This window comes from Gadus morhua, chromosome 5, assembly GCF_902167405.1.
Source record: "Gadus morhua chromosome 5, gadMor3.0, whole genome shotgun sequence".
Taxonomy (NCBI): Eukaryota; Metazoa; Chordata; class Actinopteri; order Gadiformes; family Gadidae; genus Gadus; species Gadus morhua.
Window position 1 is genome coordinate 11,972,838 of NC_044052.1, and position 20,345 is coordinate 11,993,182.

At 53.0% G+C, this 20,345-nt stretch overlaps 1 protein-coding gene across 4 annotated transcripts in view; it reads left to right on the forward strand.

Moving 5' to 3' along the window:
* The window catches only part of kif26ab (kinesin family member 26Ab), a 79,060-nt gene that overhangs the window by 42,007 nt on the left and 16,708 nt on the right, over positions 1 to 20,345 (forward strand). For 2 of the 4 annotated variants that reach the window (XM_030356590.1, XM_030356591.1), the window contains exon 5: positions 18,228 to 18,411. In XM_030356590.1, coding sequence (XP_030212450.1) covers positions 18,228 to 18,411 — 184 coding nt within the window. Of the gene's footprint in view, positions 1 to 2,048; positions 2,164 to 13,413; positions 14,646 to 18,227; positions 18,412 to 20,345 lie in introns of those variants that run through there. The other 2 variants (XM_030356593.1, XM_030356592.1) reach the window with 2 other exon arrangements.

Consider the following 20,345-nt stretch of genomic DNA (forward strand, 5'->3'; position numbering starts at 1 on the left):
TTCGAACAACACAGCCCCCCTCCCCCCCCCGCGCTGCAGCCCTGATCGGGGGGGGGAACCTTCCTCCGGAGCCGCTCAGCACCACAGACCGGCGAGGAGAGGCACATGGACAGGGAGGTGCCCTGCATGCATGGTCAGCCTGCTAAACCTGCAGACGGGAACACAAAGTGAATGTCTGCGTTCAGATGGGTGCTCCTGTGTCGCCGCAGAACAGGGCCCTCCTCACGTGGTGCGGCTTTGGTTCTGCCGTCGAGCGGCGTGTCGTCGTTAGCACTGAGCACGTGAACGGAGAACAAGCTGGTGCTGTCTGCTGCCGGCTGGAAATAGAGGAGACACGCGATTGCACAGAGTGTGCCGAACGTAAATACTGCCAAGGCTAATGAATTAAAGTGGGTGAGGAGCGTGTGTGTGTATGTTTGTGTGTAAGTGTGTGTGTGTGTGTGCGCATGCATGTGAAGCCTGCGGTGTTACACAGGGAGAGATAAAGAAGGGGACGTGATCAGAGCAGCCAGGCTGAGTTGGTGGTGGCACGGCCGGGCTGGGTGGCCGGTCCAGGGCGGTCTGGGGCCCAGGGGCCCAGGCCATACACAGGGGCCAAGGGGCCCAGGGCGGTCACAGGGGCCCAGGCCGGTCACTGAGGCCCAGGCCGTTCATAGGGGCCCAGGCCAGTCACAGGGGCCCAGGCCGGTCACTGGGGCCCAGGCCGGTCGCAGGGGCCCAGGCCGGTCGCAGGGGCCCAGGCCGGTCGCAGGGGCCCAGGCCGGTCGCAGGGGCCCTGGCCGGTCGCAGGGGCCCGGCTGACAGCTGTTTGTAGGAATGTGGGCCTGGAGGAGTGTCAGCAGGAGGAGGTTTTTACGGCGGGCCGTAGCATCCCCTCCAGCTGCTGGCCAGGTGAGCGTTCCTCCTCCTGTAATCACTGTGATCGGGGAAGGAGGAATTCACCTGTAATTGTGGCCTTGGCAAGCCGGCCCCCTCCCCCCAGCCCCTCGTACACAAGGGGCTGCTTTTGTGTCAGAAACACTCTCGGCTGTTGGCTCTGCGTTACCATAGTAACAAGTCATTAACTTGCGGCATCAAATGTTGCAAGGTGTCAATTAAGTCAGGAAATTAAAATGCGGACCGGATTTTATTGGGTTACACTTTTACCTCAAGGAATAATAAGCCAACAAAACGACATGTGTGCAATGATTCCATGCTTCTCAGTGAGAGCAGTGATTCTGCCTCAGCTCTCTGTCCATGAAGTTCTTATGGGACCGACCCCGTGTTGGACCCCTCACTGGATTGGATTGACCTATCAGAGCGGAGAACAACTGGTGTGTTTATGAAACTTTGTCGAACTCCACCAACTCGTCTTCAGATCTCTCCGTTGGTTTCTTTGAGTGTGTCAGTGTCACAGAGAGGGCGTTTGTGTGTTTGCATGTGTATATATATTTATATTTTTATGTAGCCTTTATTTAGCCAGGAAGATTCATTTGAGATACGAGACCTCTCCCTCAGGGAGTTCTGGTCCATACAGCCTCACAAATAGTTATAGATAGCAAGAATTACATTCAAACAATTTCACACAAAACATAAAAGCGATTAAAAATGCTAAAAAAGGGCGTACGATATCTGAATCTATGTGTCGTGTGTGTGGTTGTGTGTGTCCGGGCAGGATCCGCCAGAGACTGCCCACAATCACGCAACCCTTCCACACATGAATGCTGGGAGATAGCAGTGAGCCTGCAGGGCAGAGAATACAGACAGAAAGACTGTGTGTGTGTGTGTGTGTGTGTGTGTGTGTGTGTGTGTGTGTGTGTGTGTGTGTGTGTGTGTGTGTGTGTGTGTGTGTGTGTGCGTGCGATTGAGTGACAGCGTTGATCTCTGTCGGTGACAAATCGGCCGTGCAGATTAATGCTGAGTGGAGGAATCTGCCGAGAGCTCAGTGGCTGTGAGCTGCTCTGTATGGCTGGGGGGGAGGGAGGGGTGTGGTGCTGGGGGTGGGGGTGAGGATGAGGAGGAGACAGAGCAGGAGGAGGGCTGCAGGGTGGATGGGATGGACACAAACAGTTCAGTGTAGGCAGGCTCAGTCGGACCGGCAGGCTGACGCACCAGTCTGTTGTCAGGGCTGGGAGAGCTCTAGGGGCCTTCAGAGAAACACAGACAGACCATCATGGGAGTCAAGTAAGTTCCCTTATATGAAATCTAGCGTACTTGTTTAGGATGCTGCGGCAGCGCGTGTGGGTGTGTGTGTGTTTGTGTTCTGATGCTGTTTACCGAGCTGCAGTGTTTCGGGTATTTTCGTGCCTTTTTTTCCGCATTATGTTTTGAAGTTGGACTTGGGTGCGACGGTATGTGGTCGGGGCCACAGGGGGACTGAAGCTGCTGCTGGCCGGGAGAGAGAGAGAGAGGTTAATCATGCGGTGGAGGATGTGTGTTCTCCAGGCATAACATCTCCAAAAACACAAGAACAAGCACGCATTAATGAAACCGCCTGCTGTGAAACCTTGATGCTGGATCCTTCCTCCCCCTCAGTGCGACAAAGGGCCGGTGTTTCATACAGATGCTTCTTCCTCTGTGTGTGTGTGTGTGTGTGTGTGTGTGTGTGTGTGCTGTTATTTTCCTCTCAAAAACAATCTGTTGCATCTGAGCAACACATGCTCAGGGCAGCGGAGGATCCGACACCACCGGTGAGTGGGTGGTGCTGGTGGTGCTGGTGGTGCTGGCGGTGCCAACAGGACTCAGCCGTGGTAGTATCAGTCGCTGTGTTGTTGCAGCCAGCTGCTATTCCCCTGCTGTAATCAGACATTATGTGAGCACTGTGAGGGCCCCGGGGCCTGACCCACCGGTTGCGGTGACGGGCCCCTGCCCGGGGCTGGGGCCCAGATGCAGCCGGCGGTCTGCGGACGTCTGAGTGGTGGTGAGCTGGAAGGTGGTGAGGATGCGGATCCTGGCCTGCTGAGGCATGTCTTACTCTCAGGGCCTGTGGATGCACTCGGATGCATGGGTATTCATAACATGTTTTAGCTGTGTTACCATGGATATGAGCAGCCAGCTCGTACAGCGATGCTGCCAACTGTCACGGGAGGTAATGCACGTTATCGCCTCGCTGATGCTTCCGGGCCTCTTTAACGCCATGTGTCATAGAAAACAGTACAGATGTGTGGCGATGGAGGAGTTGTGGAGATGTCTGGCACCTTCCGATTTCTAAGCTGTGATTTTTCTCAAACTAACATCAACCACGGTCAAACATTCCGGCACTGAAAGGTTTTCGACCACCTTTACCCCTGTTCTGCGGCCCCCCGCCGCAGCTAGGTTCCCCGCGATGCGCTGACGCGTGTCACGACACCGTCGGCCCTGTGAGGCTGAGCAGAGCTGAGCGGCGCTGTTGTGACAGACGGAGTGAACACAGTTCTGCCTGTCACGGCGCCGGGCCCCCCGTCCCGCGGTTCGAGGGGAGGCAGAGGGTTCCTCATAGTCTCGCTCAGGGCTTACCCAGTACATGGAGCCAGCCACCTTCTAAAACCCCCCCCACCCCCACCGTCAACCCCCCTCCAAACCCCCCCTCTCGGTCATACTTTCCCAAAGCCCTTAGTCAGTAAGTCTGTCTGGCAGACTCACACAGCCAAAAGGGGGGAGGGGCCGTGGGTCCCAGCTGCCAAACAAAAGGCTGAAATGCTGACCCGCGTGTAAGCGCTCACCGTGGGCCCGTGGGCTAAACCCTGTGGGGGAAGGCCAATAGGGGACCCCCCTCCCCACACACACCACCCCGACGGGGCCCTTTCAGCGACGGAGAAACGAGAGGAAATGGAGGACAGAAGCCAAGAGCCCAGGCATCCTGTGCACCCGGTCACCTAGCATAATCACGTCTTTGTCTCGGCGTCGTACTGGCGTGAGGAAGCCAGGAGCGTGCCTGGCCCAGCAGTGTGTAGGTCGGAGAGGCCGCGCCCCCTCGGCAGTTCTCCGGTACATTACAGGCCCCGTTAGCCCCCCCCCCCCCCCCCCCCCCCCCTGAATTAAGCAGCTCCCATTAAGTGGCAGAACGGCCTGGATGAAGTTCACAGCAGCCCCACGGAGGTGCGTAATGCAGGCATTAGCGTGCAGCTACTGAGTCTATGCAGGAGAACTCCTGTCAACCCCCCAAGCCTGTTGAATGGACATTATGCATCACGCTGGAGGGGCTTGAGGCCCGCGATACAATGCTCTTATGGGCCCCTCGGTGGAAGGTGTCATGTAAATGCGTTCTATTATCATCGCCATTAGCACTGCAGCTCCTTCTCTGTGAGGCTTTGGTCACAATGCCGGAGCGGGCACGAGGGGAGACTGCGATGAGAGCATGCATTCATCTCAGCCCCCCAGCCGTGTGGAATATGCATTGCGGAAACGGTTATGGCCTATTGTCTGCTAGACGGAGCTCCGATTAGCTGCCGTTTTATTCCCCGCTGTCCCAGAAGCTAAGATGATGGCCCACCACTGCAGACTCTAATGGCCTCTTAGTACAAATGAATAAGTAATTGTTGCTTAGGCCTTATCAAGGTTGCTTGCTTGATTTCCCCGACCTCCAGTTATTTTTGTTCCAGCGTCTCGTTACAAATAGCACCTGCAACCGTCCATCCAATAAGGGGAATGTCTCGGCATCTTGGGATGGAGAAGAGGATCTCTTCGGAGGGGAAGGCCGTGGTAAGGTCAAGCAGTTGCAAGTTTATCTCATTAACCACACAAAAAAAGAACTCACATTGAGTCTTTATTCGCTGCTCTCACTTTAGCTTGGCTGCCTGTTAGATGACTGTTTAATCAAGCGCTTTACCCCCAGGATCAATGGAGGGAGAAAGACCTAATCAACAACGATATTCTCTGTTCCCAAAAGAAATGTGTAGTTCCTAGTGGGAATTGTGTATAGATCAGTAGAAGTAGCAGGGACTTCTTATAAAGGAATACTTTTTCGATAAGTACCAGACTTTTAATGAGAGGAGGCTGTGAGATCGGGGCACAAGACTCGACCAAATCAAGGTTTATTCCCTAATGGATGTCACCACGTTTCACCGCGCGCGGGGGGCTTTGTAAAGAAAGGATTATAGGCTGTAATCAGTTCATGACCCAGCGCGTGAGTGCTAAAAATCACATTACACCCCCTGCGCTCCATGTGGCCATGTTCCCATTTCCTAGACTGTTTTTATGGGTGACTTTATTAGTGTTTGCAATACAGGGAAAATTACTCCCAGTAGATTATGGTTGTAGACACTGTCTTCCTTTTTTTTTTTTTACCATTTAACACTCATCAACCCACTGTCCATGTATATTATGGTGTCTTCATTGACGAGGATTTTCCCTGCCTCATCATCTCCACTACCTCCATGAAAGACGACCAGATACCAAACACTAGAGCTGCCTCCTCCTTCCTCCTGAGGAGCTGCACTCCACCGCCTCTGAATCCCAACCTGTGCCTACCTGGATCGGAACCCTCTTGTTTATCCCCGGCATTGCCTATTGACTGGAATATAGATGGCAGATTAAGAAACACATGTAAGAATCCCCCTTCACCTCCCTTTCCCTACATGCTGTCTTTTTCGGACTACCCACTGATTAATCACTCCCAAACGCTCACAGCAGCCTGTGGGCCTGTTTGTTGTGATAGCCTCTGCAAGGAGAAGTGAAAATAAATAATCGCTAGGTGTCTCAGCGTGGCAGCTGCTGATTAATGAGGAAGAGAAGTGAGGCAGAAGTAATGCTGGCAGCCCCCACTCACCCACGCCCCTACTCCACCCTTCATCCCTCTGTCTCTCCCCCCCTCCGTCTCTCCATCGCTCCCTCTCTCCACCCCTCCGTCGCTCCATCCTCTCTCCATCCTCTTCTCTCCCTTCGTCTCTCCACCCCTCTGTCTCTCCATCCTCTCTCCATCCTCTTCTCTCCCTTCGTCTCTCCACCCCTCTGTCTCTCCATCGCTCCCTCTCTCCACCTCTTCGTCTCTCCACCCCTCTGTCTCTCAGTCTCTCCACCTCTCCGTCTCTCCAGCTCTCCATCCTCCATCTCCCCGTCTCGCCATCCCTCCTATCCTTTCTTCTTTCTCTCCACCCCTCTGTCTCTCCATTCCTTCGTCTCTCCATCCTGTCCTCACTCGATTTATCCGCGTTTGGCATGATATTTTATTACATATTCATCTGAGGAGACGCCGCATGTGGGTGGGTCTGAGCATCACCTTAATAAGCCTTCATATTGGGTATTGATATTCTCCTGATATTCTCATAAATCACCTGGATATATATCCTGCCTCTGTCGTGTGCGTGGCTGCCTGCTTACCCATGAAACGTCCCTCAATCAGAGATGTCTTCATGCGCTTCTCGATGGAGCCCTCATGGAGAGACGGTCTTCCACAGGTCTTCAGGATGAGAGGACGGGGGGTTTGCGGACGTGTGGTGCGTGTGGATGCATTTGCGTGTTTTTCGTCGAGCAACCCTTAAACGCTCCATAGCAAGCGGCCCTTTGAGGAGAAGGCAGAGAGGAGCCTGGCACAGAGCGAGTGTGCTCCGGAGAAGATGAAAGGAGTTGTTAATCTTTGCCAGCATGGCCGGGGCTTGGGGAGGCAAGAGCCTGCAGAGGAGGAGGAGGAGGAGGAGGAGGAGGAGGAGGTGGAACACGTCTTCATTATCGTCTGTCACCTATCAACGGCTTTTTCTTAGCAGATTTGTTTGCCTCTCCAGTTTTCACCTTACATTAGAATACTCTGCTTCGAAAAAGCGATGGTATTGTGGCATTCTCAGCCGCTTGTTATGAAGTTAAAAGTTAATTTGGAGAGATGTTCTTAACTTTTCCTACCTTTTCCACTCTTCTTGGCGGGTCTTGAATAGGCCTTGTTATCTCTTGACTGGCAAATAGGTTCTGCTTAGCTAAATCCTTGCACTTGGCTCACAGCCCCTGGACGTATAGCTTGGGGCTACAACACATTAGCTGGATGTGTTTGTGAAGGCCGTTGAGGAGCAATTTAGGAAACAATAAAAGGATACGCAAACGGAATTATAGCCTCTGACTCGTAACCCCAAATCTGTTTCTTTGGCCGGTCTAATCCCTATTTAAAACCCTATTTAGGCTGAGGGGCCCCTTTACGCCAGGAACCTGTAGATTGTATGGGGCCAGGAAGGTACTGATGGGGGCCACTGGGTGGGGGCTTGTGTTTATAGGCAAAGCAGCAAAGGCGGAAGCAACGAGAGCCATCTTCAAAGTAGTGTGGTCACACTGTGACCACACTACTTTACCGTCACACATGCTCATAAAGCATCACTACACATAAAACGATTCTCTACTGTAAGCACGCACAAAACGTATGTTATGTCTTTGTCTTTACCCCGGAAGTTTGTACTTGTGCTGTGTTTCTTAAGATAGGTGTAATGTTACACAACTCTAACCACAGAGACAGTGAGTCATGACTCCCCTATGGGTTTGGACTTTTTCTCCCTTGCTTTCCTTCATTTCTCAAAGGAGCCAAGGTTCTGCAGGGATCTATGAAGTCTTGTGTTACGTTTGGACCGAAGTCGACTCCAAAGCACTGGCGTTCCCAACGCTCCATGATGGATCACCGTTGCATTGTTTGGACAGTCAATGAATACTTGACCAAAGAGTGCTCTGTTTACTTTTTTAATACGAAAGACAATAAATCTACTGCTGATTACACCTCGGCGAGACTCGTCGTACCGCATTGTGAAACGTCCGCTCTCCGAGCGGAACGCTCACATCTGGCCCGTTCTGTACGGTGGAAACCCCGCAGCAGGGTGGCCACCGACGAGGTCAGACCGGGGATATCCACAGAACAGATTGTATGCATTTTAATGTCCTCGGAGACCGCTGCTGCAATGTGTTACAGTGCAATGTGGAGCGTGACATTTGTGTTAAAGTACACGATGATGGTAATGTCGACAGAGTGGTGATAACAAAGGAACATGTTCATACTAATACGGGAACGATAAAATGCATAAAGGTACTTTAGTTTACACTCATGGGAAACTAAGTCAGGATGTGTTGAATATTAATTACTTTTTTTTCTTCTAACTTTTTTGGCTGCTGCTCTCAAATTTCTTGGCACACTGGCAATTCCCCTCTTAAGAATTTTCCGGAATAAACCAATTCCAAGATGAATGTGGCCTAGCCCCAACAACAATTTCTCCCTGTTTATTTCTATGGCAGAGAATGATTTGCCTCATCATAGACAGTTCCTTCTGGCACAGAGCCAGCCCAATGATCCTAGCAAGGACCTCTCTCTCTCTCTCTCTTTCTCTCTCTCTCTCTCTCTCTCTCTCTCTCTCTCTCTCTCTCTCTCTCTCTCTCTCTCTCTCTCTCTCTCTCTCTCTCCCCCCCTCCTTGACACCTTCCTCTTCCCCCCTCCCCCATCCTTCATGGGGTAAATCTTTCCCCCCCCCCCCCTCGCCCATGTCATTTTTTACTCTCATTTATTATTTATCTCCCTAATCTTTCCCTTTGCTTTCCTCCCTGTTTGTCCCTGTGTCCCTCCTCCTTGCACCCCCACCCCTTATGTCTGATGAGCCCCTGTTTTCCCAGCAATTCCCCAGACGATTCCCTAATCCCTCGTTTTCCACCTCAGTCCACAAACTGTTTTGAATGGGAGCCAAGGAGAGCGTGACAGGACAAAGCTCACAAAACACCACTAGTTCAGCATCTATTTACACTAAAGCTACACGTTGCTTTCACTACAGCAGGACTAGAGCTCCCTTTCTCACCGCTGCGTTATAGCTAGTATATGTCCGATGAATATCGACCCTTCAAATTATTATTTCACTCCTTTTTACATCATTTATACATCAGGCCCTCCCTAATTAGCCTCACCCCAATGCTGTGAAGACATGCCCGTGGCCTTGGGCTTTCGGCAGTCGGCGGCACACAAATGGAGCCCCATTTTGTATTCTGTGTACAAGGCCAGTAATGGGAACAAAAGGCCTGGTTGGACGCCATGTTGGAATCAAGGGCGTCTTGGCAACACTCGCGTCCAGTGTGTTTGTCTCATGCAAAGCTTTGCTCAGGTAGCCGCCGCTCCATTCATGGCTGTCTGCTTTAGCTGTGATCAATGTATCTCTTTCCAGAGATTTATAGGAAGTCTTTAAGCCCTTGCCTGGGGGCGATTGGGCCATTTCCCTGCAGGATGCTGCTGCATATAAGCGCTATCTTCAAACTGGCATTTAAAAAACGCAGGAGGAAGGAAGCAGAGAGGTTGCTGATAGGTGCAGCTCGTCAGTTCATACAGTGGACTGTGTGCTCAGACAAACCACATGGTTTCAGCCTCCTTTTGGAGCCAGAGGAGAAAACACCTCTCACAAAGTGACTGAACGCATACGGGCTTTCCAGCCATTTCTCCACCGAACCTGTGATTAAATATGAAGATAGTGGTGCCTTTTCTCTCCAATATGGTTTCAGTCTGACTGAATGGCGACAGAAACGTTGTGTTGTCTGGTACAGCTTACCATGGAATCAGGGCTTCTTCAGCTCAGACACACATGTCAGGAGCGATTCAGTGCATGGCAGAGGCAGAAAGGAACAAAATGTAAATGTCATGTTTTACGCTAGTGTCCCTGGTAATTGAAGGGTGCTTAAGTGAGACAGGAGATAGGAGACAGACTGAGGGCCAGCGCCATCAGGATCAGGGCTGCTATTCACTTCACAGTTTTTAGAATTGCAACGCCCCGCCCTCTTCGCTTCCCTCTTTGTCCCCCATTGGCTCCCCCCCCCCCCACAGGGGGCCCCAGGTAACTGTACTCCATTCCACACTGCCGGCGCTCTCCCAATACGCCTCAGGTTATTTCAAGGGCTGGCATGTGTTTGTGTGACCCCACGTACACATGTTTTTAGCATTAGGCTAGTGCATATATTGATGCATTCCTGGCCATACATCAGGCAGGGGGGTTGGAAGTGGGGGGTCTGTCACTGCTTGGAGCCTAGACTGCGTTAGGCCCTGGAATGGGCTCCGTGGGCCACGGTGATACAACAACTGACAGCATCGCCAGGGCGTCCGCAAGGGAGAGCTTATTATGGTATGGAGTGTGTTTCTGAAACGCTTTGCTTAATGGTGGTGTGTTTGACCTTGGTGGTAAATCTTGTCAACTCGCTCACCGCCAGTTGGCAGTGGGCGGGGTGTGACATCACTGGGTGCCTGTGCACCCACCCAAGGTGTGTGGTGAGTGGCGTCTGTCACGGAGGCGTCATCAGTGTGGAGCCTCTGCACTAGGAGGGTGAGTGTTTTACCCGGTACGTCGTCAGCTCCGCACAGGCAGCCCACCGGGCTGATTCGTCGGGCTAAACACAGAATAATATTAAATTCATGTTCACTGAATCGTAATATATGCATGTTTTTCTTCACACCTCTGGTGCGGTGGGAGATGTGTTGAGTCAAGGACTGACTATTGATGAGGAAACGTGTGGATTTGAAGCCTTTTGGGAGGGTTGCTATTGATTCATTATATTTATATTCAAAAACACGCACAAGCACAATCGATGGAGGTATCACACATTTGTATCAGTAATAATTGAACAGCAACACGGTTTCAGTGGCTCATCTGTCATCCTGTTGGAAACCATCTCTGAACATCTAGTCTGCCGGTTTGCCGATTAATAAACCACAAGCCTTTGTGATTGTACCAATTGTTGTTTCCCGTGTCATATGATACCTGGCTCGAGCCCAGCAGTCTCATCTCCATTCAGACGGGGCCGTGCTGGCCTGCTCATCAGCACTAGGGGGAGGCAGACATACTGCTGGGGCGAGCAGGAGGACCCATCCAGGCCCAGCGGCAGGGGCAGCCTTATCTTGTCTGGGGAGTGAAAGAGGAAAGTCAAGAGAAAGGAAGTGTCAAGGATGGCAAATGTGGCCTACATGGTAATTAGCGGCAGGGATAGACAATCTAAAGAGCCGTAGAGCCGGCCCGGGGAACACAGACGAATCAGCACAAACAAGCTAATGGGTGCGGCGGCTAACGAGAGTCAGAGCCAAAGGAATTTCTCTTGCTAATTTGACAAAGCCTGAAGAGAAGGCGGGGGCACTTATTGACAGCAGTCCAAAATGAAGCATTGAGAGCCGCGGCCGGGCGCTCGCCTCCTCCCCTCCTGCACTCCCTCCCTCCTCTCCTCCCCTCCTCCCCTCCTGCCCTCCCCTCCTCCTCCCCTCCTGCACTCCCTCCCTCCTCTCCTCCCCTCCTTCCCTTCTCCCCTCCCCTCCTCCCCTCCTCCCCTCCTCCACTCCTCCCCTCCCTTCCAACCCTCCTCCTCTCAACTCCTCCCCTCCTCCCCATCTCTTCTCTCCTCCCCTTCCCTCCTTCCTGCCCTTCCTCCTCTCCTCCCCTCCTCTCCTCCCCCACTCCTCATTCCCCCCTTCCCTACCCTCCTCTCCTCCTCCACTTCTCCCCCCTTCTCGCCTCCTCCACTCATTCCCTCCCCTCCTTCCCTCCCTTCCACCCTTCCTCCTCTCCCCCTCCTCCTCTCCTCTGCTCCCCTCCTCTCCTTCCCTCCTTTCCTCCTCCCTTCTCCTCCTTTCCTCCTCCCCTCCTCCTCCCCTCCTCCTCCCCTCTCCTCCCCCCCTCCCCTCCCTCCTCCCCTTCTCTCCTCTCCTTCTCTCCTCCTCTCCTCCTCCACTCCCCCCCCTTCTTGCCTCCTCCACTCCTTCCCTCCCTTCCTCCCCTCCTCCTCCCCCCCTCCCCTCCTCCCTCCCTCCTCTCCTCTCCTTCCCTCCCTCCTCCCCTTCTCTCCTCCTCTCCTCCCAGTAGGTCGGTGGAGGGGGTTCAGATCTAAGATGCGGCGGAGGAGCCTTTATTGCTAACGACGGGCTCTTTTGCATTAATCTCGCGGCGGCCCATCTGTATATATTAGAGTCGTTATCTGCGCTCAAGCTCTGTGCTGAGGGAGACACTGATGGAGCAGAGGGGTTTCCACCACCATTCTTCCATTCATCCCCTCTCACCACCTCTTCTGATGCTCATTGGCTGCACGCGGACCGAGGGGCTTTAAAGGGAATAGATATTGAGGTTAGGGAGACGAATGGTTCTGCTGCTATAGTGGGCTACTGTCAAGGTGACCAATGTCCACATTAGTTTTGTCCTGCGCCCATTGATCGCTGCCACTCCTAGTCTGAGGGGATTTGGCGAGGGCGGGCGGTGTTGATAGAGGTGGTGCAGCAGGTGGTAAGGTCTGCGGTGCTGGAGTCTGTAGAATAGAAAATAGAACCTGTAGTGAAATCGGACACAGGGCAGAAAAAAGCTGAGGCAAACATGTGTTGTGGAGCTTGAAGGAAGTGAAGGTTAGGTGATATATCAAAGCCGTTCGTTAGGCTCCCAGCTTGTCTTCTCTGTGACCGCGGAGCCACTGTCGGCGCCTGTGTTCTGTTTCGCTTTTTATTTTCCTCCCTTCCTTCAGTTCACGCTCGCTGGAGTTCAAATGTGGGCCAGTGTGTCAGTGGCAGAGGCGAACGCACTGCGTGCTGTGGCTTTGTGCTGAATGTACCTTCATCCGGCAACGCTCCCACCCAACCTGCCTGCCTTTATGTTCCAGTAGTTAGTCCGCAGCCAAGGCGGCAGCCTTTCAAACAGGTCTGGTCGATGGCCGGGTGAGAGGGCTTACTGGTAATTTGGCAGTACTGGGAATACTGGGCACTCAGATCCCAGTGTTGGTTTCCCCACTCGCACCGTTTAATTCCTCCCCTTTTACCCTTCACCAGAAACCAAGTGCCCTCTTTCTCTCTGCCAGGCTCCCATGCAATCTGCCCCTGTGGATGTCATTGGTTCATTGTCTCTGTGTTTGCTCTGCCCTCTCTCTCTCTCTCCATCACTCAGCTTTCTATTGAGTGTGAGATTTGCTCGTTCAGGCGATCCATCTTTGTGCACTTAAGCATTTTCCTTCCTTATCTCCGTGTCGGCCCCGCTGATTAATAACACTCTCAGTCATCTGCTTAATTACGTCCTTAAACAAAGAATCCCAAAAAAACAAATTTGCACGTGTGTCCATTCACCAGGGTGCAGAGCAGAACGCAAACACACACACACACACAGACACACAAACACACACACACACTCACTCACACACACACGCACGCACACACACACACACACACACACACACACACACACACACACACACACACACACACACACACACACACACACACACACACACACACACACTGCATACATGTACTGTAGGCATACTATCCAAATCTGTTTGAAGTGAGGGACCCCAAAAGAAAAGAGAGGTTCTGTACGCATTAAGTATTCATGTGACGGGCATTGGGGTGTGCCTGTGTGTGTGTGTGTGGGTTCTTTGTATGCATGTGTGTGCGTGTTGGTAGAGAGAGAGAGAGAGTGATTGAGAGCGAGTGAGAGAGGGAGAGCAAATTGCGCTGCGAGCAGCCAGCAATCGAGCGCTGACACCTCGCCTGGCTGCCGGAGAGAGGGAGAGAGAGTGAGAGAGCGAGAGAGAGCGAGAGAGGGGTTGGGCTGATGAGAGAGCGGGAGGGAGAGAGAGCGGGAGGCAGAGCGAGTGAGAGGAAGGTAGAGAGAGCGCGAGAAGGCAGAGGACAGCTGCCAGCATTTCTCCGACAGCCGGAGAAAGAGCGAGAGGCTGAACAGGAGCAGGAATTCTCCCTATTCCCCCCCCACACCACTACCGCCCCCCGAAACCCAACCGTCCGGCCAGCACCGCTGCCCCCGTTTCCCGGTCGACAGCCCGCAGCGAGCGACCCGCAGGAGGACCGGCGGTCGCTTGGGCACGCAGGCAGCAGAGCTCACAATGGACTAACGGAGCGAACCGGCAGGGAGAGAACAGCCAGGCTACCCCCAGGCGGGCTGCAGCAGCGCTGGAGAGAGTGGACCGGGGGAGCAGTGTGTGTCTGAATAGCAGCCGGAGAGGCTCTCGGCGCTGCAGGCGGGAGGGAGGGGGGGTGTTTCATGCCTGAACTGAGACTGAACTTTTGCACGGCGGAGCGCGCGCCACACTGGAATATTATGAACAGAGGAGGAGCGGCTTCTGAACCAAGCCTCAACTTCTCCTTCTTCTTCCTCCTCCTTTTATCCGGACTAACGGGAACCCCTCCCTGCTGCATTCAGTCCACCTCTTCCTCCTCCTCCCCCCCCCCCCCCCCCGCCTCCCCCAAACGCAGACCACTGCTCCTCCAAGGTAGCACCTCTACACCCCGCTCCATCCCACCTGCCGCTTCTCTGGTTACTATGACGCCCGGCTCCCCCTCCTCCCCCTCCTCCTCCTCCTCCTCCACCTTCACCTCCTCCTCGTGCGCCCTGGACACCTCCTCCTCCACCTGCTCCTCGTCCTTCTCCCTCCCACCCTTTGACTTCTTACAAACCGCTGTGAAATCAAGTGGAACCCCTCGATGATTAGGATCCGCGCTGTGAAGAAGAGAAGCTCCCCCCCAGAGCCCCGAAGCTTGTGAACCACTGCCGCCACACCCCCGCCCCAACTCCTCCTCCTCCTCCTCCTCCTCCTCCTCGCGCCTCCCCCACCACCCGCTCCACCCGCTCCACCCCAACAACCGTGCTTTGGGACGGCCACTTTTAAACGGGAAGTCATGGAGAAGCCGGCCGTGACCGGTGGCGCGGACGCCGGGGTAGATCTCGCTCAGCTGCAGGCTTTCTGGCTATGATCATTCACTAGATAATGGATTGGAAAGAGCTGTAAGTAGTACTCTCTCTCTCTCTCTCTCTCTGTCTCCCTCTATCTCTCCCCGTCTCACACTCTCTCGCTCTCATGCTGCGCCTGTCTCGCACACACACACACACACACACACACACACACACACACACACACACACACACACACACACACACACACACACACACACACAGGCGTGTTGTCACAGAGCTGTTGGTGGGGAGCCGCACGTGCTCAGCCACCGGTCCGGCTCACACACTGCAGCCAGGCTGTGTCCGCTCCGTTGGAGACTGAGAGGGGAAGCGTGCGCCGGAGCTCCAGCCTCGGGGCTCTGATCCGCAGATATACTGAGGAAACAAACCCTTGATTAGCGTGGGTTTGATCGTGGGACTTGAACAGGTGGACGAGCTGTTGTCGGTGAGGGAATCTCTGCCTGCACCTCCCCCTTTTGAGAGGGAGAGGGTGGAGGGAGCTAGGGAGTGAGTAAGGGGGGAGGAGGGGGTAGGAGAAATAAAGAAGAGGTGAAAGGTTTAGTGAAAGGTAAGAGAAAAAGGAGAGAGATTATGACAAGCAATTAATTTTCCCATTAGTCTGTGTGTGTGTGTGTGTGTGTTTGTGTATGTGTGTGTGTCTGTATGCATGTGTGTGTGGGTCTATATACATATGCGTGTATGTGTGCGTCTGTATGCATGTATGTGTGTGTGAGTGTGTTTTTGTGTGTGTGTGTGTGTGTGTGCGTGGTTTTGTGTGCAAGCCTGGCTTTTCTCCCTCTCCCCTAAGCAAACGCATGCAGCCTCATTGTGCATCATCCATTAAACGCCAAGGTTACAGAATGTCCGCGTGGTTGTGTGTGTGTGCTCCAGACCGAACGGGCGGCAGAATAAAACAGCCATGCCCCTGTAATGGCTCTTATCTGATGTCCCTCTTCTGTGGGAGATAAAAATCAGTGGGTGAGAAGAGAAGGAGGTGTGTGAGGGGCTTGGATCCTGAATGAACATGTGCTCTCGTCAGAATTGCATGCACATGCACATACAGGCCTGGAACATGCACGCCTAGCGCACACATATGCACATGCACGCACAGACTCGCCACCTACACACATATATATGCAAATGTGTGCCAGAGTGCAAATGCATGAGCACACACACTTACACACTCGAATAGAATCGCTCCTACACCTACTGTAGAGGCAAAAGCACATCCTTACCCATACACGTACACACACACACACACACACACACACACACACACACACACACACACACACACACAATACCGTGCGTTCCTGCACACTTGTTCTCTCGCCTCCATCCCACATTCATCTATTCCATCTCGTTTTTCTCTACCCCCCCGACGCTCTCGCGGCGATCCGTCTCGCATGCTATCACACACGGGCCGCTCCCCGGGGAGGGCCCTCTGCTGTCGGCCCTTTTGGATGCAATAATTATTCCATCAGCCAGCGGTGTGTTCCGTGATTGTGCTCTTGGGCTGTCGCTGCAGGGGGCGACGGTGGGGAAGGGAAGTGTCATGTCGGGGGTGGGGCAGCTGTCAGTCTGGGAGTGGGGGGGGGGGGCCGTAGGGGGGGGGGGGGGGGGGTTGGCGGCAGTGTGCCGGGTTCTGTCCACAGGAAAGCTTAAAGCAGGTCTAATGAGCCGGGGCCTCCCCCACAGGAAACAGCAATGTCTCTCTCCCTATGTTTCTATGTCTCTCTCTCTCTATCTCTGTGTCTCCCTCTCAATCTGCCTCTGTATGCAATCCTCCCTCGCATTTTTGTCTCTCTGTCTCCTCTGTATCTGCATTTTTCCTCCTGTGGCATTAGCTCTCTCTCTCTCTCTCTCTCTCTCTCTCTCTCTCTCTCTCTCTCTCTCTCTCTCTCTCTCTCTCTCTCTCTCTCTCCTTTTCGCTTTGTCTCTCCAGGAATCCCTTGCTCTGCAGATTTATCCCCTTTTCATCTGCGGGCTCCATCTTTCTCTCATTCTCCCTGCCAGACCTCCCCCCATCCCCCCATCATGTTGACAAGGGCTCCTTTGTCTCACCTGAGACTCTCCCGCCTCCTGACTGCTTGACTGAACGCCATTCTGGAGCGTTTGGGTTTCCAGGAGAGAAATCACTCTCCCGGGCCCGGCCTTGGCTTCCCAACCGGGCTGCTGCAGGGACGGTAATCCAGCCGGGGCGAAGCCATATCTCTGGCCAGGCACTCTCTCAGCGGGGGTCTGTCGGCAGGGGGTCACACAGAGAGGCGTTTGGCTAGGTCCCTGGGAAAGAGTGAGGCTGGGACGGGTGCTATTCATCATGTGGCCCAGTGACCCAGAATGTTCCCCTGCACAAACAGCTCTGACGCCCGCCGGCGAAAACAGCAGCAGAATCATAGTTCAATCTCTTAATATAAAGCTGGATGTGTGGTGTAACCACTCATTTAGAGGACCTTACTAAGTCAGATCCCACATGCATACCACGAGATGATGCTGTGTACGGTTCATATGATCGTATGATCAAACGAGCCTCAGGTGAGACGCCCACCTTTCCCCACGCCTGCTCTCTGTGGATGATCAAAGGCCAAGAGCACACCTATCCCAGCCCCGTTGAGGCGAACGACGGGGGAAATATTCTGTCATTACCACTTAACAGCAGAAGCTGACAACAGGCGTGTTGAGAGGCCAGAAGGAGGCGGCTTGTTCCTCTTTCATCCGTCCCGTCTGTGATACTTATCGTGTGTTTGATAAATATGAATGAATGCATGTCGACTGTTTTGCTATCATGACAACCTGCGCTTTACAGGAGCACAACACTGCGGTTGGAATGCCAGAGCTCTTTGTTTTTCTGTGCAGCAGTGCATAGATTGCTTAGTTTTATTACCTGTCACCAAGACCTAATAAGTGAATCTTTCATGAAGTCTTTGTTTAGATGCGTGGGAGAAAGCGAAAATATTCTTACAAAAACACATTCTTATGAAACAGGATTTGAATCAGAATAATATGAATGTTTGCTCTCAACCAGCGACTGACTGAACTTTCATTTGTGAAATCAGCAATTTGCTGAATCGACCTCAGTTGGAGGCTTTTTGGGGTACAGATGTACATGGAAGAGTCTAACAAACATGCGCCCCATATGAACAATGAGAACACTAGGGCATGAGGACATTTTTTCTAAAGTTTTCTATCAAGAATAAGTCTCCAATTTCGGTGGATGAAGGAAAAAAGAGGTTGACAAGTTGATTCATTCAGTGCTCGGGGGTAAAAGAAATACTCAGGCATTTCGTCTGGGAGAAAACTCATTTTATACGGAGGCACAGGCAGGAGTGGAGGCCATATCAGCCCCCATGCTGGCCTTGTTTACTTGGGCAGAGAATAGAAAGGGCTTATTGACCTTTCTCTTTTGTAGTTGTATCGTGTTATTTCCAAAGGCTATGCGCAGCGCCTTTGGAAATGTCACACCAGACATTTAAACTCCATCAGGTCTCAGTGGAGAACGCCCCTGCTAGACATATCTGCTAGCAAATCTGGTGTGTGTGTGTGAGCTCTCAGACTCCAACGGGACGGCGCTGTTGGTTTTGTAGATCTCCTCCTCATGGTTTCCCTTGTGTTTCTCCCTCTCCTCACCTGCAGGGCAGCTCAGAAGCTGAACTTGTCCGCCAAGCGGAAGAAGCACCAGCCCCCCCTGCTCCACCCCCAGGAGCCCTCCGTCTACTCCACCAACTTCAGCGGCATCCTGCAGGTGTCCCCACCCCCCGCGCCCCCATGCCTGCTCCGCGCCGTCTCCAAGGTCAAAGAGAACCCCGGGATGGGCAAGGTGAGGGGCCGCACGCCAGCGAGGCTGTATGTGTGAGTGTGTGTATGTGAGTGTGTGTGTGTGAGTGTGTGTGTGTGTGTGTGTGTGTGTGTGTGTGTGTGTGTGTGTGTGTGTGTGTGTGTGTGTGTGTGTGTGTGTGTGTGTGTGTGAGTGTGTGTGTGTGTGTGTGTCTGCGAGTGTGAGTGCAAGTGTGTGTGCATGCATGCGCGCTTCGTTTCGTATGTGTGTGACTCTGTGTGAGTGTGCATTTTCGTGTGCACGTGTGAGTGTGTACGTGGGTGTTTGTATGTGTGTGTGTGTGTGTGTGTATGCGTGTGTGTGTGTGTGTGTGTGTGTGTGTGTGTGTGAGAGAGTTTCTGTGTGTGCGTGCATGAATCAAGGGCGTGGGCACCCCCTCAGTGTATGCGTGTCGCAGCGTGTTCAGTACATGCGGCACAAGCATCATCAGATGGACGGCGCACGCCTGCACCCGCGCATTCACACATCGCCAGACACGGCAACACAAAGACACGCACACACACGCACACAGACAACGTACAAACACCAACCTCATTGGAATTGGAGAACACGACATGGCGCCACGCCAGCCCGCAGACCCCCGTCACCGCCTCGTCCGGGCTGAAGAGATGGAGTCCGATAAGCCTGCCGGAATGTCATGAATTCACTCGTTTTGTGGAACTTCCAGCGCTACGTGCTGAGCAACCAGCGGTCCGGTTTAGCATAAAGGACGAGAACAACACAATGCGGTTGGATTTGTTTACAAGTTCAGCATCAGGATTTAAAATCACGCTGCGTGGATTCTGCACGCTACGGGCCGCGGCGGGCGGGAGGGAGGGAGGCGCTGGGTAAACACAGGGCTCTTCCGTTCGGCTTTATGGGGTATTGTTTATCTGGGCTGCGGTCCTGTATTTATAGAGCAGCAGAAGTCCCCTAACAAGTGGAGGTCCCATCTGGATAGGAAGTCCTCGCTTCGGTAGCCAGAGAAACCAGACGGCTGTACCTTTTGCCGCATACTGTAAACGTCCGACAGACAGACGGACATCGTAAAAGCTTGCTCGGGCAGCCACCTGAGGATAGACTATCTATCTGGGAGGATAAAATAAACATACTATGATTCATGGCATTGCTCCAAGTCTAACTAGCTCGGATTAGGTCTCCCGTGCTTCATGCAATCAAAGATTATCTTTAGAAACAGTTCCGCGTTAGAAAATCCAAAGCCAACACGTTAGCCAACACAGCTTTGACTGTGCTGGACCGTCTCCCACAGGAAAGCCCTTTGGTGCATTCTTGTTCTTCCACTATCTGGGTCGGAGCCACTCTTGACCCAGACATTGCTCCCTTAGCCGATAGACACGTTACGGGCCGCGAAAATGCCCCACTAATGGATCTGGAGTGGTTCAAGAAACAAGGGAACAGGGCCCATTAACAGAGAGGTTGGAGGTGTGAAAACGCTTCAGCCAATCCTCTCGCTCTCCCTGGAAATCACATCTCTGCCAACATATATGCTACTCTTGCTAGCCCCCCCTGGTCCCCGTGTGCTCTCGCTCCGTGGTGAGGCTCTGCAGGCCCCGCAGTGTGGTTGGCTCTAGGTCCACTTTAAATGTCACAGCAAATGTAATTCCATCAACATATGTATGTGTCAGTCATGCTAATTGGGAGTTCAGGCGATACTGCAGCGCCTATGCTGTAGCAAGGGAGAAACATAGGATTGATTGCCTACTGCATGGAACTGGAGGTTCTGCAGCCTGTATTCTGTTGCCATATTTAAACAGTATTCTGGGGGGAAGACTGGAGCTTTGTGTGTGTGGGCGTAAAAAAGCATAGGGGAGAGAAGAAGAGAGGCTGAACGAGAGAGGGAGGGAGGGAGAGAGGGAGAGAGAGAGAGAACCAGCCCTCTGTCAGAAAGAGAGGAGTTAGTTGCAATTGAAGCATGT